We start from the raw sequence: 26,917 nt of genomic DNA, 5'->3' as shown, positions 1-26,917 counted from the left end.
ATTTCACAGTATACCACTGCCTACTCCTAATAAACTCTATATTTTTGATTCCACTAAAGAAATATATTTTACTTAAATCCTCAAAATATCAAATATTAAGTACTAAATTAAAGTTTACTAAATTATGTAAACCTGAATTTTCTACATACTTATTTATAATAATATTTATTTTTCCAAAAGAATCACATTGAGAAAATTTTAGATCTAGTGATCTAAAATTATTTAATTCAATTAATTTAAAATTAAATGAAAAGATCTCTTAAATGTTAGCCTATTGATAAGTTTATATACTATACTAATACAATAAACCTAAATTTTCTTTTGTAATTGTAACTTAAATATGAATTCAAACAGTTTTTAATTTATGATTTGATAATAATATATCAACTTTATTCACCTATTATCTTCACATAATTACATTTCTGTTATTTCATATGATATTTTTTTTAGCATTAATTCAGACAATAACTATTTTTAAGTTATTTTATACTTATTTATTCTACTGTGAATAATACTTTTCCTTTAATTCTTCCTGTCAGATAATTTAGCAGCTTCATTTTGTTATCTATAGAATTGTTCACCAACCATTCCCCAACTAAAATGAAGCATTATATAATATATTATTTCAGAACAGAAAGGGATACATTAATTTGTTAGTTTACATTACATGTTCTATTCTTTCCTATGGCTCTGACATATGCAAAGCTCCTGAGTACAAGGGCACCAAAGTTTTTTTCTCTAAAATTAAAGGATCTTCAATATCCTATCTATATATATAGCCTGTTTATATATTGAACCTGTGTATATAGGTGTCTATGTATATAGCCTGTCTATATATTGAACAGAATGACAGTATCCCTTCATGGCTATCACCTGCATTTTGGTGGGTTTAGCATCTAGTGTGAAATCATACATTCTACTCAGTGAAGAAACAACAGAATACACTTCATGCCTCATATTCACTTTAAGCTGGTAAGGAATGCAGATTATTCTTGATAATAATTGTAGTTTTTCACTTTTGACAAATATCAATATTAAATGTAAATGAGTTTTGCTAATAACCATTGTGGTTGTAGTACTTAATATATATATATATATATATAACATAAACTCGTAAATAACCATAATTTGTTACTGTCATATTGTATATGTATATAATTACATACATTATCTTATATATAAGATAATAATTACTTTAATAATTACTAGACATAATGTATATTAGTTATATATATGTATATTATATATATTAGAATATTCATTATATACAGAAATTCATTATAAAAATTGGTTATTGCTTGGACTGAATGTAAACAATTTAATGATTTTAATAATTCTAACTTTTTAAAAGTAATAGTATAAGAACAGTTTGGAAAGTAACCTCTGCTTGGCTGTAAATAAAGATATGCTCAGATAAAGATATTTTATTATATACAACCTAAACACTGCAGCATATTACTATTTTTCAACATAATCACCATTTAAATTCAAGCATTTGTCATAGCATTTCACTAATTTACAAATACCTTCTTCATAAAATTCAGCCACCTGGGTACCTAGCCAACCTTTCATAGCATTTTGAAGTTCATCATCATCGAATTTCTGCCATTTACATTACAGCCATTTGACACAAGTCTACTGTGAAACTTTGTAGAAACTTAAGTGAGCCATTCAGAAAAAAATATTACAATAGGCTGTCATCTGGCATTGTTTTTCTGCATGACAACGCTTGTCATCACAGTACTCGAAGAAGTCAGGAACTTCTGAATCAGTTACAATTGATCATCATTTTTTTATCATCTCCCTTACAGCCTAGACTTGGAGCAAAGTGATTTTTATCCCTTCTCTCACATGAGGAAATGGCTTGCGTCAAAGCACTTCGATGACAATAAAAAAAATTCAAAATGCCATGAAAAGTTGGCTAGGTACCCAGGCAGCTGAATTTTATGAAGAAGGTATTTGTAAATTAGTGAAACGCTATGATTAATACTTTAATTTAAATGGTGACTACCAGCACGTTGAAAAATAGTTAAAAGCTGTAGTTTTAACTTGTATATAATAAAATATCATTATTTATGCAGGTTTTTTAATTATAATCAAGGAGAGGTTACTTTCCGAACCACCCTTGTGATAATAATAAATGATGATAATTAAAATAAAATGTTATATTAAAATAAATATCTAATTTAAGTAATATCAAAAAACCCATTATAACTTTTGATAATTAATAATAATATCTGCCTAAAAAGCTTTTAAGTTTCACAAAGTCAATTTTTTATATTAAACAAAATTCATATATAATAAACTATTTTATTTGATTCTGTTTTAATTTTCACAAGATTAGTATATTCATCTTTATTTAAATAAAGAAAGAAGGCATACATACATACACTGTTACACAACTTAATGAAAGAGAGAGGGAGTAAATTGTTAAAAAAAAAATAACAAAATAGGTAGTGGGGATGTGTTTGAGCTATTCTAAGCGTTGTTGACCCACAATTCTTTTTATTTTGACTTTCACAGAACACCATTGCCTACTCCTATTCCACTCTATATTCTTGACTCCTCTAATCAAATATAATTTACTTAAAACTTCCCTAAATATTAAATAATGGATTCTTCTATCACAAGAAGCTGGATTAAACAGCCATAATTTCTACTTTTTAAAAATGATAAAAATTATAATAATTTTGTTTTTTTTAACAGGATGATCATTTATTGTATATAGGTAAAGATATGAAATTGTGGTAGGTAATAAAATGCTTAATCCAAATATATAAAAAGAATTAATAAGCCCAAGCTGACAAATATATGCATGATGTATGATAAATTAATTAATTACTTAGACTACTGAACTACCAAAGTTTTAAATTATCCTTATTAACTAGAGTTGGAACTTAAAAATTAAAATTAGAATTTTTATCATGAAGATTTTAATCATAGTTCCAAACCTATACCATATTGGCATAAAACCCCATTATAAGGTAATTAATATTTAATTTTCCTATCAATAAATAGGATATATTTAAAAAACTCTCCAATCCAGATAAATCTTATAAGTCATTACTTCTAAATAAACAAAAAATTTCAACTCAAAAAACTATGTATTAGATAAATTTATTGGACTCATTTTTAATGATTAGCTCTTATTAATTATTGCATTCAATAATTTGTAAAAAATTCTATTAACTGTAAATTTATCCAAACCATCTCCTTGAGGAAGAAGTTATTCTGAGTGGTGTATTAATATATATATATATATATATGTCATATTTGCTAATGCACATGCACAAGACTTTGAAATGATTTATACAAGCAGACAATACCAGCAACTGTCTAAAAATTTAATAAATTAAATTTTTTTACATAATAAATTAGCATAAAGAATATTTTACATGATCAATATTCGCATAACAACTATTGCATAATTTATATATATATAAATATATTTTGCATGCGCATGCTCGCACGCACAGACAAACACAGAGTGTGAGAGAGAGAGAGTGAGAGAGCGAGGAAAATGTAACAAAGAAATTGTATAGTACCAGGCTATTAATTTGCAGATTCTACAAATCAAAATTAAAAAAATGTTCTATGAAAAACTGGTGATTTTCCTTCTCTCATCATTTTGGTTTTTTAAAGAAAAAATTATATTGTAGGATGAGATTAAGGAATTAATATAATATTTGGTACACATGTTTTCACATAGTTTCTCTACAAAATAAAACATAATGTTGTAAACATTCAAAAATTGCAAATTAGAGATTGTTTAATCCTCTATAGCTCTGTAACTGTTAGATTTATTAAAATATGTTTTATTTCCTAAATGTTAATCCTTTCATTGAGAATATCTTTTCTCTCCCAAATAATAAGTAATATAAGTAAGTTTAAACTTCTGGCTCACTCATATTTAGTTCTAAGATACCACATGATGTTAAAAAAATCTAAATCCATCTAAAGACAAAAACAACTGAGTTTTTTCTTTAAAATTTACTCATTTATCAGTTATTGTTGCATTATTTTCTCAGAACTGTTTACTTTTTTAAGATTATCAGTTGAAACTGACTGTTGTGGTGAAATACTCCATTTCTTTTTGTTCTACTACTATCTTTCAATCTGAATGTAACTATTACATCCAATGTTCTTAATATCTTTTTTATGAATGCTAATCTTTCTCTTACTTTGTAATTTGTATCTTTTTTACATCACTCTATCATCAAATTAACTAATCACGGATAGCTTAAAATGTAATTCCACAATCTAGTTTATCTTTTATATTTTGCTACAATCCTCTTCCCTTTTTTATTCTCTTCATTTCTTTTTATTCTTTTTTATTCCTTTTTAGATCTCTTCATTTCATACTTTACCAACCCATATAATTCTTAACATCCTTCTATATAATATACTTCAAAGGTCTCTATTTTTCCTTTCTGTTTCTCTGTTGTCAATGTTTCATTACAATAAGGCACCACATTCAACAAAAATGTTTAAAAAATTACATTTCTAATTCTTTGATCCATATTTGATAATGCTAGATTTCTACATGAAAATTCCTTTCTTATATCAGCCTGCTTTTGACATTTAACTATAGCTCTAATTTTGTTCTTCATTTTAAATTTTTCTTCCTAAATAGCAAAATTCTGGAACTTTTGGTATATTATGTTCCTTTACTTTATTATTCAATTTTTCAATACTCTTTTTTCTATCAGATATTATTACCTTTGTTTATTTTATTTTTAAAACTGAATTTCTCTTTCTCTCTCTCTGTCTCTCCTAACAATAAATCTATGTAATTTCCATTGTCTTCTAATCTTTTTTTTTTAATCAACTGGAAGTACAATGTCATTAGTAAATAATGACATTGACATGTCAAAAAAAAACTGTAACAGTAACAGTAAAAAAGTAACATGATTACTTTTCCCCTTTGGGAAGTTACAACATTTCCAAATCTTAATATATTCTCTCATGACTATGGTTTCTTACAATTTGTTGTGATTCTATCATATTTAGAATTTCTGAGTATAGCATTTTTAAAACAAAAGAATTGAGGCAAGAACAAGATACAATTAATGGTTAAAGTTTAACAAAACAGTTCCCATAAATTTCATAAGTCAAAAACACGAGCAATTATTCTTTGAACAGTTGCATATTGTAAGCAGCTGGTACAGGACACCTGTACAAAAGGATATTTTAAAGTACAATGTATGGAATCCATTTTAAAGTTTATGATGTATGGTGTACTTATATTGTAAGTACACGAACGATGTTTTATTAAGTATGATTCCAAATATAAACTAACAGCACAATGCACAAACCCAGTGTAGTAAAGCAGTCATATATTTTCTTATTGTAAGAATGCAGTTTAAACTAAAATTAAAATATTCTTCAAGAAGATTAAAAATAGCGAAACCCTTTGTGAAGTAAAAAAGAGAACTGATTGTTTAATAAAATTTATTTTGGTTATAAAGTAAAATTTCCAAGAATATTTTCAAATAAGTGTTAATAAAGTTTATTTTCTATTATTAATTTCCTTTGAATGCACTTTATACTTAGATGCAGTCTTACATGTTAAATCATTTGCCTTTCATTTAATAGTATTTTTAGGTATAATATACAATTTTTTTTTTATATAATTAAATATAAAATTAAATTATATCCCTATTTATAATGAAAAAGGTTTTCAGTTATTCTTCACTTCATAGTTACTGAAAGTTAATCAACTTAAAAAGAGCTAAGATCTAAGAGCTAAAAGAGGTAAGGAATTGCATGAATTTACCAGCAATGATGGTCAAGTCATACAAATATCTTGTACAGCTTTTTCATTCCAAAATATTTTCGGCTTTGTGGAAAGTTTTATGCAATTAAAACATTAAGGGTCTGACTTTTATTTAAAAAAAGTATATTTAAAAGAGAATTATTTAAAAATATTGAAAAAGTGAATTATAATTTTTATGAACGTAATGAAAAAAACTGCTTCTCATTTTGGGCCTGGAATAAATATAATATAGGTGCCGAAGCTACTTTAATTTTAATAGCCCTTCAAAAGATGAATAAAAATATAAAAAAATTCTAATAATAAAACTTAGAGTTAAAAAACTAAAAAGATATACAGTATTTTTTTAGAAGTGAGGAATAAATTTTAAGAAAGGTTTTTCTAAAAATAATCATATGTAGGTTAAGCTTAACACATTTGCTTAAGTAAAATTTACTCTTAATCTAACAGCCCCTTCAATAAAAGCTAAAATAAGAAAAAGAGAATTTTCAAAAACTTCTAGTCATTCCTTGATATCTGTAATCATGAAGTAAACTTTCAAAAAAAAATTTGAAAAAATATTTAAACAGAAGGGAGATAAAGCAAACAAACAAAAAACATATTTCAGTTTTAAGAGGTTGATTTTTGAAAAAAAATTTTTCAGAATATTTAGCATTGTAGTAACAAATTTACTTTAATAAAGTTTTCTTTAAAATATCTCTGAAGAAAATCAAAACTGTTTTTTTACAATATCTCCGGTTCCCTTAATAAATTTTGAAAAAAAAATTAATATGATCACTGATCATATATGATCCCCATATATTTGAGCCAAAAATTTTAAGAAAAAGATTTGAAATATTTGAACCTAATTTGAAGAAAATTGGTTCGGTCAATCCAAAAGCAATGCAATACACATACATGTGTTTTTTGGTCTGGGTGAATTAATCGGGCCCTAAAACATAAAGACTTGCAAAATAACCAAACACCCCATTTTTCACATGATCATCATATTTTCTGATTTAATATAGCTATACTCACTTGAAAGTAAACAAATATTATAATAATAAAATAGCAGACTAAAAAAATCTAAAAATTAAAAAAAAAAATGATAAAAAATGTTTAATTCTTCTTTTAGTTTTAAAAAGTCAGTACCAAATTAAAAACAACTTTCTAACCATTAATTCAATAAAAAAGTCAGTACCAAATTAAAAACAACTTTCTAAACATTAATTCAATAATATCCATTATTAAAGTACAACTATAAAAGAATAATAATAATTGAAAAAGGTTAAAAACTGTTTTGCATTGAAAGTGGTATATTTTACTTTTTACCAGATTTGTATTTTGTTAAATTTATTTATTAGTTTGTTTTTTTAAATATATTTAAAAAAATTGATTGAAATCTTGTTCAAAATTGGGAAACAAATCAAAATAAATATGACTGATATAACTTATTCACTTTTATCTAAATATAAAACATTTTACTTCTATTTTATTAAAACTAATTTTTTTCCAAGATGATATCTACTCAGTTTCTTATCATTTTTATTAAACATGGTTTTTTTTTATTGGTCTGCATTATTTGTCTTCATCATTATTAGGGGTATCATCTTTTTCAGGTGATAGATATCTGCTGAATTTCTGAAGAGCACGGCATACCAATATGTAGTAATTATTTGTTTTAATTATAGACAATACTCAGAAATCTTTTCAGTTCTCACTTACCCAGTGTGTCTGGCATGCAATCATTGATATGCTTCAGAATGGGTACAACAATTTTGAGAGTGACTTATGACTCATACCAAACTGCTGATAACATTTATTGTTAATATGTGAAAACATGATTTTCTACATGAAATACAAGTATGTTTAGCTAGCATAATTGATTTTAAATCTAATTATTATTATGCACTAATTATTTATTAATTAATAAAATAAAAATAAATATTAAAAAACAAATCATGTAATAAACTAAGAAAAAATAAATGATGTTTAAGACCACAAAATAAAAAAAAATAAATCTATTTTATCAGCTAATAATTTGATTTTATTAGAAATACTTTATTTATCTGTGTAACTTAATTATTTACTAATATAATTGAATTAGGTTTCAGAATTACCAAGAATTAGGACAGTTAATACCAAATCAAAATTTTTGAATTGTAAAAAAACCATAATAATTAGAAAAATATCAAGACTTAGGTATTAAAAACAAACTTTCTTTTTCTTGATGATATTGCCATATAAGCTTGATGCTTGTGCATGGGACATAGGAATAGAATTTTTGTAGCACATGAAAAATGCCATGTCTGAGATTCAAACCTGGGACCTCCAGATGAAAGGCAAGATGCTATCACTTCGCCACAATGATTGGTTTTAATTACTGAAAAACAGTAAGAATCAAAACAAAAAATGGCTATGAATTTAAAAAATTAAAAAATGTATAAAAAACTGACTGAAATATACATAAAGAACATTCCTACTCTTAAAGGCATATTTTTCAGAGAGATTTGGTTGTGACTAACTTTCAAAATGTGAAAAGAATAGGAGTTAAACAGAAGATGGATCAGTAATAGGGGAATGTAATAAAATTTAAGAAAGCATTTATGAATGAAGTAACATTTTACAAATTATGATATACACTCTGGCATCCTCCATGTGTAGTGGTAATTTTTTAGCCTTTCATCTGACATGTTTTGGATTCAAATCTTGATCACACTAAACATTGTTCACTAAAAATGTTGATATTTTATTGTCACCTTTTTTTTCTTTTTTTCTGTTCAGCCTCCAGAAGCATCATAAAGTATTACTTCAGAAGATGATTGAGGGTGATATGAGTGAATGTAAATGAAGTGTAATCTTGTACAATCTCCAGGTCAACCATTCTTGAGATGTGTGGTTAACTGAAACCCAACCACCAAAGAACACTGGTGTCCATGATCTATTATTCAAATCTGTATAGAAGTAACTGCCTTTACTAAGATTTGAACCTTAAAACTCTTGACTTCAAAATCAGCAGATTTGCGATGATGAGTTCACCACTAGACCAACCTGATGCTTTATTGTCACCTGAGACCGTGCAAGGCTACACTTCATTTACATTCATACATCCTCATTCATTCTCTGAAATAATACCTTTGGTTTTGGAGGCTAAACAGAAAAAGAAATTAAATAGGTTTGGCAGATCGTAATATTTCCTTCACCCATTTCCTCGGTTCTACCACATAACATACAATCAGTCCATTGAAAGATTTAAACTAAAGTAGATGTTTAGAAAGACAGTTGTGGCTGTAGTTAATCCAAATAATGTACCTGTACACTTTCTTAGAAGACTGCATGCTTTCTGGCTTTTGTAACAGAGCTTTCCATCTCTTATCATCAGACACTTCTGTTAATTATTCATTAATATTTTTTATCTTTAACATTTTAAATGACAAAACTGATGTGAGCTAACCATTGCCTCAGAGTATTATAAACCTATCTGTGAAAGGAAATTAGTAGCCTCATTACTTTTTATTCTGTGATGAGAACAAATCCAGTGCAAAAATATTTCCTTGCTGGACAATGTCAAATCAAATTGTACTTTAAATTCTCTTGAATGTATGTTTATTCCAAATATAATCAAATGAATTGCAGTCTTTGAATCGCAAAGATCAACACTTTTAGAAAGAATAAAAATGAGGTAAATAATAATTATTTAATTAAATTATGAAAGATTGATCTATCAAAAGATTTTATTCTGTAAGTCACTTATGAGAAGAGAGTAGCAAAGCATATTATTTACTCATCTAAATGGGAAAAATGAGATTTGGAGCATCCATGAAAGAAGTAAAAGGTTGTTTAATGTAATCTAAATATTCAATGTCTATATCAATGATGAAAAGAAAAATAAATTATTATTTTCATTGACTATATTGACAACTGACACCAATAATACTCATAAAATTTTGAAACAAAATTTTGATTGGTAGACGACAGCATTTAACAATTAACTGTACAGATTTCTATGCCAAGAAAGATTCTAGTTAAAAAACTATTTCTCAATAAATAATATTAAAAGGCAGAAAACAAAATTGCTTACTAGTCATAAAAAATGTACTTTGAATAACAATACTAATTATTTTACTGGATAATTTTTTTTAATCTGTAAAAAGTAATAAAATTGTCATAAAAATTTCTAGTTCATTCAAAATATGATAAATAAATATTTTAAACTATCGAAAAGACCTGTGTAGTCATAAAAAATAAATCATTTTTGTTTATTAGTGGGTGAGTCGGGCAGTGGGTACAAACCTAGAGTTATAATTCTCCTAGTCGATTGCATCTACCCACTCTCAGTTGGTCTGTTCTTAACATTTCACAATATCTGATCTATTTATGTCTTACCAAGAATAGAAAAGATCAACAAACACAGAGGGGAAAAATAACTCCTGCTACTATGCAAAAATTTCCCTACTCATAAATTTATCTCTCTGTAGATCAGATAAAGAAAATTTTCTTTAATATAATCTTTTTTTTAACATCATGAATATTTAACCCAATGCATTTTAATGAAACAAAAATTTAATTTTAATTGAAAATTCAATTTTATACATAATGAGTATGTGAATTTAATTTTTTTAAATACTACATTATCAATTTTAATTATTCAACAAATATAGACAAACAAGAAGAAACTTAGCTACTGAATCTCGCATATTCATAAAATTAGATTTATTTTTGTTTTTTTCTAAATAATATTCTTCCAATATATATTTAAATATATTTAAATTCTGAATTAAAAGGTACAAATCTGTCAATATTTCAGTGACATCTTAAAAAAACTTATTTAAAACAGTACATACACATTTAACAATCAACTATTAATGACAATAAATTTTATTGCAAAATTAAATGTGAATTTTTAAATAATATATTTAAAAAACCCAAACTTTCTCCATTCCATTCAACATGCACATAAATATGTGCTCAAATAATTTTCTTCTAAATGGTAATTTATTTTTTGTTAATTTTATACTTGGCATCTTCATATAATCTTAATATTATTTCAACTGTTTATATTTTAAATAATTAATGTAATAACTGTTTAAATAATTAATAGGTAATCACATCTACATTTTAATATATAATTAATTGTTTGTTTTGTGATGCTGATCTGACCAAGGTTTTACTATGGTTTCCCTTGATCTATTCAGGTAAATGTGAAGGTAATTTCTTTTTTATCCTTGGAGTAGTATATTTCTGTTGAGTATTCCACTCCCCGGTTGTAACCTACACAATATACTATTACGTACCAATCAAAATAAAAGATTTATTTAAAATGTATCTCTATACAATACGTAAAAAAGGTCAAGTTATAACCTGTTAATTATTCTTAAATTGCAGCATTTTCCGCTATATTGTTTAACTGACAATGTTCTTTTCAGAAGTGTAATGTTCTTAATTTAATAATAAGTAATAGTTAACACAGGAATGAATTTTTTATTGTATTCATTTGCCAAACTTTAGGAAGTGATTCTGTATAATGTACTTAAGAAAAATTTCCTGAGAACATAGATCCGAAAAAGCATATTTTACTGTCTATTTGCCACTTTGTGTTTTTAAAGAAAATAATTATTTTTCAAGAACTGTTGGAGATAACGAAATAAATTTTTTTAATTTGTTTAAACTAACATTTTTTAATAAGAAAAAAATAATGATACTCTTCGTTGACAAATTTCAAAACGGCAGTCGTTTCAACTGTTCAATCTTAAATATCTTAAAAATTATTAAATTCATCAATTGTATTGTATTACAAAAATTATGAAGCATTTTTTTGTAAATAAAATGAAACCTTAGTCGTAAAAATCCAACGATAAATAACAGAGTTATTGCAAAAAGTAGGCCTCATCCGATATGGCGGCCATCTTTTTTTTTTATTATCGTGACTCACTTGATAACTAAATTAAATTTTTTAAATTAAAATTGCTAAAAATTCAACATTATGGATATTTAATAACAGTTATTTTAAGAACATTTGAAAGTTTGTTTTCTGATGAGAATCACAACAAATGTTCAATGTGACCTCCACTCATTTAACACATCAATCCAGACGTTTAGTGACCTGACGTACTCGCTCAAAATTTCCTAGCTGCTTTCTAATTGTTTGAAAAGAGCGGACAATTCTATCCTCCAACTGATGAACATCGACAAATTGTGGTGGAAGTACGAGATAATTCACGAGGTACAACTGCAGTGGCAGAGAGAGTTTTGAACATCACCACCAACATGTCGAACAACTGCTAGCATCATGAAAAATTTGAAGCCAACAGAACTGTTAAAGATGTGCACAAGGAAAAATCACTGCAGAAATCAGCGAACCAGGGAGCGCACAAAAGTGGGGTAAGTCAGTCAAGTGTAAGAGGCATTCTGAAGCTTCTAAAGTGGAAAGTCTACATTCCAAGACTGCTACACATGATGAATGAGAACAACCCAGATTCTTCAATCTGGATGGAGTACTGTAAATGGTTTCAGCACATGGTTGGCGAGGATGAGGAATTTACAGGGAAGTTTGTATGAACTGATAAAGCGCAATTCTAATTTAATGGTTCTGTGAACCATCACAATTGTGTCTACTGGGCTCTGGAAAATCCTCATGCTCATTGACAGGGCAGTGAATCTACCAAGGATTGCTGTTTGGTGGGATCTATCAGTGTTTGGTTTGATTGGTTCCTTCTTCTTCGAGGGTTCCATAACTGGTGAGGTGTATCTTGCTGATATGGTTCAGACAAGGATTTTGCCTGCCATCCAAAACCTGTATGGTAATGAATTTTTTTATGTGCAACAAGATAGAGCCCAATCTCACTACCAGTGAAATGTTAGGTTGTACATCGATTAAAACTCTACTCAGACTGTGGGAGGGTTGAAGAGGTGCTGTTGAGTACCCACCTTGGTGTCCTGATTTGACATCTCTGGACTTCTACCACTGGGGGACCGTCAAGAATGATGTGTATCAACAAAAACCAGCAACAATTGACAAGCTACGTGAAAAAATCGTACAGTCACGTTCTGCCATTATGCCAGATATAACAACAAACTAATAAATTTAAATATTGAGCATAAATAAATAAAAATAGAAACTTACACTAAACATGTAAAACAGTGTACACAAAACCAAATTTTACAATACTTTTATTGCGATCTAAAATATTGAAATATGCCTGGATATGTATTTAAATAACTTTTAAAAAAAAGATTTGGTTGCAAGCTTAATGATTTACAGACACCGTAAAATTTACTTCTGCCATTATGCCAGATATACTAACAGCCATAGTTCAGTGTGCAGATCAGCACCATGGGCATTGTATAGAAGCTGCTGGTGGTCATTTCGAACATATAACGTAACCCTCTCTCATTGCCAAAAAAAATTGTCACGTCAAGTCAAATTTGTTATGAGATATGGACTAGCAAACAGTGAGTATATATATATATATATACTCACTGTTTGTATAATATGTATAATGTATATAATGTAATGTATAATATTAAAGAAAAATAGATTAAGAAGCATCATAGCAGAGAATTTAAACAATTAATTTAAGAAAAACATTCCTGCTTTGTTTCTTATTAAACTTCACAAATATTTTGTCAGTATGCAATGCTTCATCAGGTAAATAATATAAAATTAGATCATTCAATCATTTATTTGACTGAGAGATTCTCTCTAAAATTTTAACATTTGATTAATTTTATAATATTGTGTTGTTCACTTGATAAAGCAGAGCCACAGTGAAAATATTTGTGAAGTTTAAAATGGAGAAATCACTAAGTGTATTTCTTCAATTAATTAATAGTTTGTATGTATATTGCCAGAATGTTTACCACAGTTCAAACTTCACCAATCCCACTGCTGTACAAATCATTAAAAAAAGTATAAATACATAAGCTAATACTTTTGCTAAATTTAATGTCGATTATATCAAGAGATATCATTTATATCGATTGCCATTGTCTATATTGATCATTGTGTATGTCAATATTGACTTCTGCAGACAGTTATTAAATTATTAAATATTATGGAACCAATAACATGTAAACACTCACAGGGAAAATAATAATAAATTGTGAAATTTTCAGTAAAATCGGTTAAGTAGTTTTTGAGTTATTAGGGCACACACAAAACAAAGATTGTCGTTTATTTATATAGATATATAAAAATATTAATAAGGTATTATCTAATAACTGTGTTTGGTGGTTTATAGTTTACATAATATTAAATTCTATCTCCCAGTGGTAAAAATGTTACTGAATTATTTGAATATTCAAAAAATTATACAAATATATATATAGATATTATTTTTTTTTTAATTTTATAATATAAATCACCTAGTACAGAATATTGGGATAACACATTCTTATTTTAATACATCTATCTCAATATTCTGTACCAGGTGGTTTATATTATAGAATTAAAAATATAATTTAACAGTACAGAGGAGTAATATGAATCCTAAGGATTTTTCCAGTAATATATTATATATATATATATATATATATATATATATATATATATATATATATATATATATATATATATAAATTAATGGTTACTACACCCAACAGCTCAGAAAAATTCAGTCTTTAATTGTTTTTTGTCTGCTAATAATTATAATGGTTAATGAAAAAGTAGACATTAGAAATGTATTTTGTCACTCAAAAGAACTGTACATTAGAGCAAATACCTACAGAGACCAATACCCAGAAAGATGTGCACCTGACCTTAAGGTATTTAAAAGAGTAGTTAAAGATCTAAGAATGAGTGGGTTATTTATTAGAAACTATAATGCCAAAAGATAATATTACTGAAAACATCTAACATATTTTCAAATGCATCCTATCTTCTTTGTCTTTGAATAGTTCAGTTGTCAGTTATCTTATCACTAAATGGTAAATCCATTGTGCAAGAAAAATACCATCCATACAAGCCATACTTCATAGTAACAGGAAAAAAAGCTTGAATTTTGCATCTGGATTGCTGAAGAAGCTACAATTTCTCCTATCCAGTTGTCAATCATTATTTGAACTGTTAAAGCCATTTTTCCAATGATAAATATACCATTAAAAAACAAACACTACTGGTCAGCAGTGAAAATGTTGAATATTTAATTGTTGGAAGAATTTTGCTGGGATCTACTGAGATATGTCTTTAAACAGGCAAATGTAGTTGATGTTCCAACAAAAGAACAACCGTATGTGACAACCGTAACAACCGTTGTGAGCCCCACAACAGAACAACAGTAATGTCGATGAGTTTTCTTAAATGTTCATTTCTAGACAGGTAGATTGCTATGAATGATAAATGACATTCTCCATAAAATGTTATACAAGTACAAAGTTATTCAAGAGGTTTTCGAAGAGTGGATGCCTGTATTTACAATGTTGATGGGCAATTTAAGAATTTGTTACAATGAAGGTTGTCTCTCTAGTTTATGTAAATAAAATTAATATATTCAATGAGAACATCTTTAAGTTTGTTCTTAGTTTATCTAATACGTATTTCTGTTATCTTCAAACATTACTTTTATAGATATAAGATTTATTTTTGTAACAGTGCATTGAAATTACTGTTAATTTTAGGATTTATGTAGCTGAATGCATACTTGTTTTAAAGCAAGTTTTGGGATTGAAATAAAATAATTTTTTAACCTATAATTTCACTGTTCTATCTAATTTGTAAAAACATAAATCTTTATCAAAATTAAAGATAAAAAATAATTAAAAAACATTCTCTGAAAATCAACCAAATGGCAAATTTTTCAAAACAACCATAGGTCATAAGTAAAAATCTGTAAGTATTTTAGAAAATTTCCCAAGGTTAAAAAGCTGATAAAATGTTTTTTTCTGTATGACAATACAATACGAGCAAAGTGTTAGTGTTGCAATTGATAAAATTTAAATTAGCCACCAAAAATGGGGGATAGTTTTTAAAAATGATCTTAGCATATTTTTAAATTCCATAAAAAATAAGGTTCTGCATTTACAATTTACAAACTATTAACCCATTAACAATCTAAATCCTCTTATAGTTTTAGAGATTCCAATGGTGCCCATTTTGATTTGATTCCAAATATAATACTTGTCATAGACATAAAAGAATCATTACTTATCCCAGTATTTCTTTTGGCTGTGGTACTTGTACTGCATTTGAAAAAGAAGAGGAAACGTTAGGCAGCTTTGATTTCTTTGAAAGTAGTGATGTTCAATTTACGGTCAGTTCTGTAGTGAACAGAATGAAGGTGTCACATGTAAGGTGGAATATCACCTATATTTCATGCTAATATATAAGAGTATATTTTGAACTGAGGATTGTATTTATTAGAGTGGAAGAGATAGAAAGTAACCTTGAAGTTTTAAAGGAACGTGAGGAGTTAAACCAAATGAAAAATAAGATAGTTATTAAAAACTGGATAAAGATGGTAAAAGGGAGGGACAAACAAAAAACTTATCCTGTAACAATCTGTTAAATCTGACTTTAGTAATCAATCTGCTTAAATATAAATTAATCTGTTGAGTTTGACTTCAAAAATAAGTTCTGTAAATATCATAAAATTTCAAAATGTTTATTTAAAAATGCTACTATTTCTTTAAATTATAAATATATGTAAATAAACATATATATATATATATATATATATATATATATATATATATATATATATATATATCTGAAGAGTTAGTGTAACTAATAAAAAATAAAATTTTATACTCTTAAACATTAGCAAAATTCTAACGGCAGCAGTGGTTTATTTATTTTGAAAACTTAATGTTTGGCATAACTCCTTTCCTATTGGTTATTATAAAGATTAACATTTGTGCTGCTATCTGCTGTTAAAATATTAAACTACTAACATAAAACAATCTATTTAGAGTAGCAACATCCTTCGGCAAACTAATAAAAAGAGTCTACTAACTTAACTCATAACCTTTTGAAATATATTAAATTCATCTGTATGGCAAAAATTTTGTTTAATTGTAAAAAAAAAAACTTTTTTGTAAAATATTAATTAACCGTATTTAGGTCATACTGAAGAGCATATATTAGCTTTTTCCCAAATGAATGTATGAGTACACAACAGTGAAGCCAAATTAATTCTTTAAATAAATCAAACAGCCAATGTGCATTACTACAACACAAGAATTAATAAAATAGTATGGATATTAGACAAAACGTTCATAGTTCGGGTGGTTTACTTAATAAAAAGTTTAATGGTGTTTAATTAAATATAACTAATAAAAAATTGTGAAAATGAAATCCTTCTCATTCTTAGCTTAACAAAAATAACTTTTTTTACAGCAAACAAATGTTTTACTAAATCAAAAATATTCAAAGAATGGTAATTACAAGTATTTAAATATTAGAATATTTTTTAGAGCTACAAACAAAAGTATGATGAAATTGCTTATATTTATTAATATTTAAAATCTTTTTTTTTAATGAAATCTGGGAGTATAATTAATTAATTAATTACAATGAAAAAAATTTGTAAATGCAATAATTTTTTTAAACCCAAATTTCATTATTATCAGAAATGTGATGAAAAATTCCAGAAACATTATTCCTTTTGAGGAAATTCTTACATTTACAAAAGATAATTGCTGAAAGTGTTGGTTTTAATGCTAAATAAATGTTAAAATAATTTTTTTTAAATATCAGATTCAAATGACACATCTGTTAAGGTATTTTAAAGTACTATTCACATAAGCTCAAAACTTCTGCTTAATAATTTGATTGGAAGTTTTTAAATATGGTGCTGTTAAATCTGATCAAGATTTGAACTTTAGATCTTCTGTGTGATAAAAGTTTGTGATGTTACCATTACACAAATTTCTAATCACTGGTTATGAAGAAAGCAGTTCCACAAACTATAGTTACATAAGAACAATAAATTGATGCCCATTACTTCGAGAAGGGCTAATAAGATGTACTAATTTTTGTGTATATTCTTTCTGAAATAAATCACAATTTATATGTTTTTTTCTTTTATTTTTTTTCTAATTTATGAGATTGCTATAAATAGGAAATGTTTTCATATACAATGTTTTTATTACAAAAGCATACCTTGCTAGATCAATAGAAGCATACATATGTCATTATCAAACAATCAAGTTTTTCTTGTAGAAAAAACCAAATTACCTTTGGTAATTTGAGGAAATAGAGTAATTTAAAAAAATATGTTCAATTTTTTATATAAATTATTAATTTTTAATTTCTTTAGTGTTATAACTATCAATGTTTCTTCAATAAAAGGTGGTATATGAGAAGTACGATATTCATGAAGGATGAATTTGTAATTTTTTAACTGAAATTGTTGATAAATCTTAAAGCAGACAACCAGTGGTCACTCATGATTAATTTTACTAATACATGTCCACTTTTTAGGTTCATTAATTTAAAAAGTCAAGGTATATGAATAGTGAGTGGAACACAATGTCATAATAGAGTGGTTTAATTTGTTTATGCCAAAAATATGTAAATTTTGTTAAGATTTTTCTTTGTAATGTAGGATTAAAATATTATTCAATACTAAAAGATTTTATCACAGTAAAATATTTACAATTACAGAATTATAAATGATGCAATTTGGATGAATGTCATCTATTCTAAATGTATAGTTTAGCTGTTATAAATATATTAATGATGACATTTACTGGCTTTAAGCCTGTTTTGACATACAATGGATCACATGACTAATCTGTCACGGTTACCCGCTTTTTGGCTACATTATAAAAAGCTTCACTTCTTTATTGTTTCAGTATTAATTTTTGTACTTGGCATATACTTAAGTTTAAAGATTATTTAGCCTAATGTTAGAAAACAAATAATATACTCAAATCAATATTATTAGAAATTTTTAATTTCATTTTTTTATATATTTATAACTTATTATTAACAATTGACAGGTAACACACACTATTATATTTCACTACTATTAATAAAAATATAAAATTACAATATTATTGAAATTTTCTCCCACTGCAATCTTTTCTTATAATTAGAATGTTCCACCAGTGATATAAAACTGAATATTACAAAATTGTACAAGGCAATGTACTGGAGATAGGCAGCATAGAATGATGGGATCACAATTATATTTTCGTATTTATGGCTGTTTTGTTTATGGTTAGAAAGCAACAATTTGGGACATATATGATATTTATTTAATCATTTTTCAGCACTGTAACTTTCTTACTCTTTATTTTCACCCGCTTTATATGGCTACATGCGTTTTCTGGCACATTAATTTTTTAATTTTATGTTATTTTTTCAAGTAACCGAAGGTAGGTGCAGCCAATCGCACTGCACATACACCAACAGTTGTAGTGACTGAGTTGGTTGAGCCACCAAGCTGTACACCGACGCATCCCTTAAAAAATTAAAATTAAAAAATCCAAAAATGGTTTTTCAGATATTATCTGAAAAGTATTTGCAAGCCAAATTCTGCTGAACATCTCATTTAGGATAGTCGGAAATGGGGAAAATTTGCAAACAATGTTAAAAATGTTTTTACCTTTCTTCACCCCTTTCATTGTCAAATTCAAGAAAATCTAGAAATTGGTTTTTAGATATTCACATGAAGATAACATACATCAAAAATCAAATTTTTTCTTCATGTGTTACCAAAAAAAAAAAATAGGGTGTTTCAAAAAACAGTCAAAAATCCATTCTAATCCTTTAGATCCAAAATTTCCAAAAATCTTGAAATTGATTTTTAAATATTTACATAAGATTATACACATCAAAAATCAAGTTGAGATTTACATTTGCTACTGAGAAATTAAAAAGGAATAGTAAATTTTACTCTGTTAACCCCTTAAACAAAGAATTTCAAAAAATCCTTTCTTAAGGTGCACTTAAACCGTAAGAAGAATGTGTTTACAAATTTTTCACCAATTTATCATTACTAGTTTTTGCTAGGTGTTGATTATGAATGACTCACAACATGTTATTTTATATATACAAGCATCCCCATCATGGCTCGGTTGCGCTATATGGTTATTTGTGTTTCCCATTGAGCTCAGGGGATATTTATCCGGTCATGGCTCGGTTCATTCGCCTTTCCCATCTAGCCAGAGGGCTCTGCCCCTTGGAATCCATTGTGTTCATTAAACTCTTGCTTGTGAAAATACTAATCATAAATAAGAATTAAATAAAGCCTGTTCAATTTATAAAAAATATCATTGTACTGTAATTACTTCAGAGCAACAGCTTGGTCAGTACTTGATCCAAAACTTTGAGAGAATAAGAATGTGGATTTCAAAACAGTCGGCCTCCATCTTAAAAATATTAGTTATAACTGGTTACTCAAACTTCGTACAGGTGAAAATTTGCCCGGTTCTTAGTGTTACCTGATGAATATACCACTAGGAGGTGACCGTACTTCATTTCTCTTTTTTTTAAATTTTTTAATTACTTTTAATTTATGTTTTTTAGTTAAGTAACTGGAGGCAAGTGCACCCAGTCATGTCGCACATATAGTAACAGCAGCTATGTTGGTCGAACCGCCATGTCATACACCATCGAACCCCTTACAAAATCGAAATTCAAAAAACCCGAAAATGGTTTTTAGATATTTATCTGAGAAATATTTACAAGCTCCAATCTGATGAATATCTTGTTTAGTACAGTCGGAAATGTGGAAAATTTGCAATCATTGTTCAAATTTTTTTAACTTTCTTCACCCCTTTTAAAGTCGAATTTTGAAAAATTTAGAAATTGGTTTTTAGATAATTACATGAAAATTCCACATACAAAAAAAAAAGTTAGTATCTTCATTTGTTACTGAGAAATTAAAAAAAAATAGTAATTGTAATTGTTACTCCATTTTAAGCCTTTAAACTCGGAATTTCAAGAAATCCTTTCTTGGTGCACTTACACCGTAAGAAGAACCATACAATGTATTCAAATTTTCATCAATTTATCTTCAATGGTTTTTGTTGGGTGTTGATGTATCAGTAAGTCAGTCACTCAGGACAAGTTGCTTTTAGGTTCAGATATATATATATACAAAATACATGTACTACATGTGTTATATGAAATTAAACAAAATTACTAGAAAATCTACAATATTGTTCTACTTCACTACATCTACAATGCTAATTTACTGATCTACTTTTCTACATCTACCTATTGTGCTTCTTCACTACCAGCTAGAGGATTGAAAAATTTATAATAATTTTTTGGAATGAAGATTACTGCGTATATAACTGAAAAATTAAATTTATAATATGAAAGAGAATAAAAAATTTAACCCTCTTCTAATCAATTAGATAAATTATTCAAAGAATAATAAAGAAATCAGTAAAATCAGAATAATAAAAAAAATCAGTAGTGAAATCAGTAAAGATTTGATTAATTGTACTAATGTATTAACTAGAACATCTCAGTTTTGTATAAAAAAGTAATAATAACAGTAGTAGTACAACTTTATTTATACTAATATTATCATCAGACTAAATTTCAAAATCGCTGAATGATTCAGACATTGTCCAGTTTCTGCAATCCTTAAGAGAGAACATGAGGTAGCTAAAACTAATTTTGTCCATACTCTATTCCTCACCCGATAGCAAAAGAAGAGAATCAATGTAGCCTCACAATACATGATCTTTAGACATCTTTCATGCCCAGTCTTGAAATGGCTTATGCAAATTCAGTAATTTCCTAAACTAAATCCTCTTTGTTGAATTACTATTAGCTCTTTTATTAGGTACTGAAAGAGAACCATGTGAATCAATTTGTCTGCCAATATGTTCATGGATGGGAGCTTGATAAAGAAAAATCAAATAATATTCTTGGCTGTAGTAGAATGTTACAAAAATTTTCAAGAAAGATTTCATATAAGAAATAGAACAGACATTAATGTTACTTTTTATATCTAATGGCTATTTCTTCCTTTCTAAGGTAAAAAAGTGGGGTTTGGCTAGGCATCACCAGCCAATGCTTTGTTGTTGGAAGCACAGAACTACTTCATACGCAGTGATCTTTTACGGAATGGAACGGAACGCAAAAGTGGCAGGAGTATCACAATTCTCCCTTCGAATCGCAGAGCATGGACAGTGTCCCTTGCTGCTGTATGATTCTGTAATTGGGTGTGTTTCAAGAGTTTATTTTTAGTGTCGGTTATAAGTTTTAAGTTTTGTTATATTGATCTTTTACTTAATGATCTTTTACAAACACATATTTAGCAAGTTTCTTTAGTATCTTTAGCTTGATTGATAACTTTTTATACCGATTATTCAAGTGCATTTAATAAATAAATGAGGAATTGAATGTAATAACAACTGTAGGATAGAAAAGGACTCACCTGAACTGGTTTTTAATAAAACTTTACTGGAGAAGTCTGAATAGAATGCTCAAATATTTTCATCTAATGATGTTATTTTTCAATATTCAATTATATTAAACAATTTAACTCATTAAATGCTAACTTATTGTTTAAATTCAATGATTTAAGAATATTAAAAGTTCTTGACACCTCTCATTCTATAAATAAAATTGATTTTTAGTAATACTAAAAATCAATTCATAGTTCTATTAACGATTAAGTAACTCTATTTCTGTTGTATTTACCATGTTCTTCATGTAACAAGTGGAATAAAATTAAAATTTAAACAAGATATGCACAAAGATTGGTATAAAATCATACTTTCTTTAATAAAATAGTATTTTGTAATAAAGGAAAATCTTCTTAAAGAATAAAATATGGCAGTTATACAATTCAAAAATTTTAAAAACCACACACACACACACACACACACACACACACACACACACACACACACACACACACATCTCAATAATAGTTTAATGTTAAAATTCAATTTTACTGACTGCACTAAAACTTGTAAATAAAATGAAGTTTTTCTCTTTATCTTTTAACAACAAACTAATAAATTTAAATATTGAGCATAAATAAATAAAAATAGAAACTTACACTAAACATGTAAAACAGTGTACACAAAACCAAATTTTACAATACTTTTATTGCGATCTAAAATATTGAAATATGCCTGGATATGTATTTAAATAACTTTTAAAAAAAAGATTTGGTTGCAAGCTTAATGATTTACAGACACCGTAAAATTTACTTTTACAACCATGAAACTTATATTTCATTATATTAGTATGTTTTTGTTTCACAATATTGTAAAACTAAGTATTATGAGTAGCTTACAGTAAATTTTATTATTTTTTAAACTAACATAATATTTAATTGTATCCAATATATGCTTACTATAAAAATAATAACTTTATGCACTTTAAAAATAATCTTTGGTAAAACATTTTCTGTCAAACTGATCTAGTTCAAAATTTACAAAATCATAAAGCAGTTTTCAGAGAAGTGAATGAAAAAATTTTATTTTTGATTTAGGTATTTTCTGGAGGGTATTAGAAAGTCTGGCTTTATCCAATGGGCACTACTGCCATTAGGCTCATTTTGTAAAAGAGAGAATAAAAGAGATATAAAAGAGCTCAGAAGTTGGTCTTTAGACAAAACCCCTCCCCAATCAGGTACCAAAATACATTTATTATTCAGGTATAACAATGCTCAACTGGAACATAGTGGGGTCATACCTACACTCTCAGAGCTGATTTTTGTAAAGAAGAGACCAAGGAAAAGAAAAAGAGAATGGTGAGAAAAGATGACCATCCTTCAGGATAGATTGTCTTGGATTGCCTTTTAAGCAATTATATTATTAAATTAAGTATTTTTACTTGACATCTTTAAATGTATATATTAATAATATTCAAACTTTATTTGTATGACTAATTTTGAAGAAAATAGTCCTAAAAAATAAGAAATAAGCTACATTACATTTCTTTGGATGAAGGATGGGTTGTTCGTTGTGCTATTTTGTTGAAAATAATTTATGCTTGAATATAAAGATACACATCAAACTGATGGCACTATAAATAATACTCTTTAATATTACTGATGAGTAAATATGAGCCAACCATATGGTATTCTGGTTAGAATGATAGCTTCTAAAGTGGTCTTGGTTCATTCCTAGCAAAGGTACATCATTTTTATACTTATTATTTAATCTACCTTATACTCCTCATTAAAATATATGTGTAGCATGTCTAACGTTGTAATAAAAAATTAAATATTAAATCTACATTTTTTGGCTGAAAAAAAATTTTTTTTAGTAACTATCCTCAGTATCCTAATAACCTCAGCAGGACCTAATAGGATCAGACCAACATCCCATTAATGGAAATTGAAGTGGGATCAAGAACAAAGTAAAGAATAAAATCAGCCTAGCAGAAAAATATTGACCCTACCATTTAGTAACTTTCATTTTTCTTTTTTTAAAAATATTATTATTAACATTAAGGCAAAAACTTGTTTTCAAATAAGGTAGCAACATCCCTGCAAATATTTTCTATCTGTTACCCTATGGATTGATGGAAAACTATCCATCATCTTGTCTGATTTTCATTGAAATTTAATATCATCAATGCTACACTCACAAATTACCAAATTTCATGATTATTTATACACTAATTTCAGTTTTCACTCATATTATACACTCATATCATTGGCTTTCAAGGAAAGCCAATGATAATACATGCATGTGTGTGTGTGTGCATGTGTGTGTGTGTGTGCAGATATATTTACACATTCAAATATCTATAATTACAGAATTTCATAGATTTTTGGACTCAAGGGACCTCGAAAGAATAAAAATCTAAAAAAAGCTGCGTGCCCAAAAAGCTGACCCATTACACTATTTCATTTACATTATTTCATGCTAAAACAAAAAAGTTAAAAAAAATATTTAAATTACTTCTTCAAACTTTGGTCATAAGTAAACTACAAAAAATATTTTATTCAGATCAGAATATAATATATTAGATAGATCGAGTTAGAAATGATAAGTGAGCAATTTCGCACATTAAAAATGAAACAGAAACCACTTCAGCAATTGCATGGAACAGTTTCGAGGAAAACCATGAAAAATTTTAATTTAAGTAGAATCAATCATTAAATACAAAATAAATGAATTGTGAAAGATAAGAAAATAAAACTCAATTCATTTATAAATCATAATCATATGAAGTAACAGTGATGCAACAATCTTAAGATAATAAATATATAAAGTAAATACAAAATTAAAAAAAACACAGTTTTAAAAGATATTAATCAAAAAATAATTAAACACACATTGACAAGCATGCAAAAATATTCAGTTTTGTCAAATTAGAAATATTTTTGAAAACATTAAATAAAGAAATATTATTTTTGAAAAAATAAATTTAAATTCAATCTTAAACTGATTTTAACATCTTTTAGATCATTAGATAATCTATTATAAAAGACAATTTAAGTAAAACACAGCTCTTTTTATAGATTAAATTACTGCGCTATATAATAAAAAAACAGTTATGTTGTCTGGTTTGATATAGGTAAATATTAGGATTTTTTTTACCACAGATAACATATATAAAAGCATGAAAATGATAATATTTTTTATTTATTAAAAAAACATTCTACATGAATATACTTAATTTTACTAAACAAAGATTGGCTACATTTTACAATTTGAAAAGATATTAACATGACATTAACATTTGTACATAGTCTCCTGTTTATATTTGATCAAGTCTGCTCTAGAAAGGGAAAATGCAGGATGTATACTTGAAAAATTTATTGAAATGTATTAAAAATAGGGTCTCAAAATAGTAAAATTACAAAGTGAAGAAAATTCATGCAGCTTTTAACTCATTATTTCGGTCTGAAGATATCAAAAAGAGCACAAACACTGAAATCGATAAGGTTATATAACCTAGTATAGTGAAAAAATTTCTATCTCAACAGGACCAAATAGAAATAAGGTTGTCATACAAAAAACAAAGGTAGGGAATACAATTCTGGATGAAACTGAGTAAAAACAGTTAAAGTTGTACAGACATATAGGAAGATGAGTGAGGAACAATAGCCGATTAGATTATAGAATTGTGCATCTTATAAAAAGTGGAGATGAGGAAAACCATCAAAGTAATAGAAAAATGGAGCTGACAAAGCAATAGATGGATGAGAACATGAGGAGTTTGTTGTGGAGAATAGAGATGTACAGGATATAAGATTATAGTAAATGTCAAATATAAATGCAGTTAGCTGTAAAAAAAGGTTATTCTGCCTTTTCGTTGTAGCTCCAGCAAGAAATAATTATGTTTTAGACAGAATATATGTAGGCATAAAAATATTTAATAATAAGTTTCCCATTTGACTAAGTTTCTTCAATGTTAAAGCAAAACTATATAGTTTGTTAGACCTTGTTGCAAATGAAATAAGTTAGATCATCTCAAAATTAATCATATGTAACAAGGCATCCAAAAATCATGTACTACTCTATTATTAATAATGGTGTTATTACCCCCATTAAATCATGGGGCAGTAAAGTATTATACAATACTTTGTCTACCTGAAATGCACATTGCAATTCTTTCACCCATATTTAAAAGTGAATAAAATCCAACCAATGAATGATTATTTTGAACTCCACTGCAGGACTTTCTGATCCTGTTTAGTAATTATATTTTGATATAGTTAATTATAAAAATTATTGTGATATTCTGAGGAAGATACTTATAAATATATGATGCATAGTTCTAAGAGCCCTTCTCACAAAAGTTGAGTCATTGTGTGAATTAATATCTGTTGCTAAAAAGATAGTCCAATTTATTCAATGTAATATTTAGTATGATCAATACAGTTTAATTAGTATTTAATGTATTTATTTACTTAATCTGTAACTGCTCATTAAATTTTATATTCATTAAAAATGTACAGAATTAACTAAATTTTCAGAATGAAAAAGGAATATATAAGCCATTATAACATCTCAACTAACAAACATGTAAAACCACAAACTACTTCAAAGTATTAATTTTTACAATCTAGAGTTACCTGTTCAGTTACAGCATGTATTTCCTCTACGATTTCTTGACGATGTGGTGAAACAACAACAGAATTGCGATTATTAACTGAATCTAAAAGAGCTGTATTTAATTTTCCCATAATATATGGTGAATCAAGTGGTGATTTTGTGCCTGATGGACCAACACTACTTGCTCGGCTGGAATTACCACTGAGACCACTTGTAACAGGTGCGTCCCTGAAA

General features: G+C 27.1%; 1 protein-coding gene across 13 annotated transcripts in view; it reads right to left on the bottom strand.

Moving 5' to 3' along the window:
* Positions 1–26,917, bottom strand: part of Zasp66 (PDZ_signaling and DUF4749 domain-containing protein Zasp66) — a 232,438-nt gene that overhangs the window by 87,471 nt on the left and 118,050 nt on the right. For all 13 annotated transcript variants that reach the window (XM_075377122.1, XM_075377118.1, XM_075377126.1 and 10 more), the window contains one exon: positions 26,704–26,911. In XM_075377122.1, the coding sequence (XP_075233237.1) occupies positions 26,704–26,911 (208 nt within the window). The remainder of the gene's footprint in view (positions 1–26,703; positions 26,912–26,917) is intronic.

Source organism: Lycorma delicatula, chromosome 10, assembly GCF_047948215.1.
Source record: "Lycorma delicatula isolate Av1 chromosome 10, ASM4794821v1, whole genome shotgun sequence".
NCBI lineage: Eukaryota > Metazoa > Arthropoda > Insecta > Hemiptera > Fulgoridae > Lycorma > Lycorma delicatula.
The sequence above is the reverse complement of the archived record's forward strand: the minus strand, read 5'-3'. Positions and strand labels throughout refer to the sequence as shown.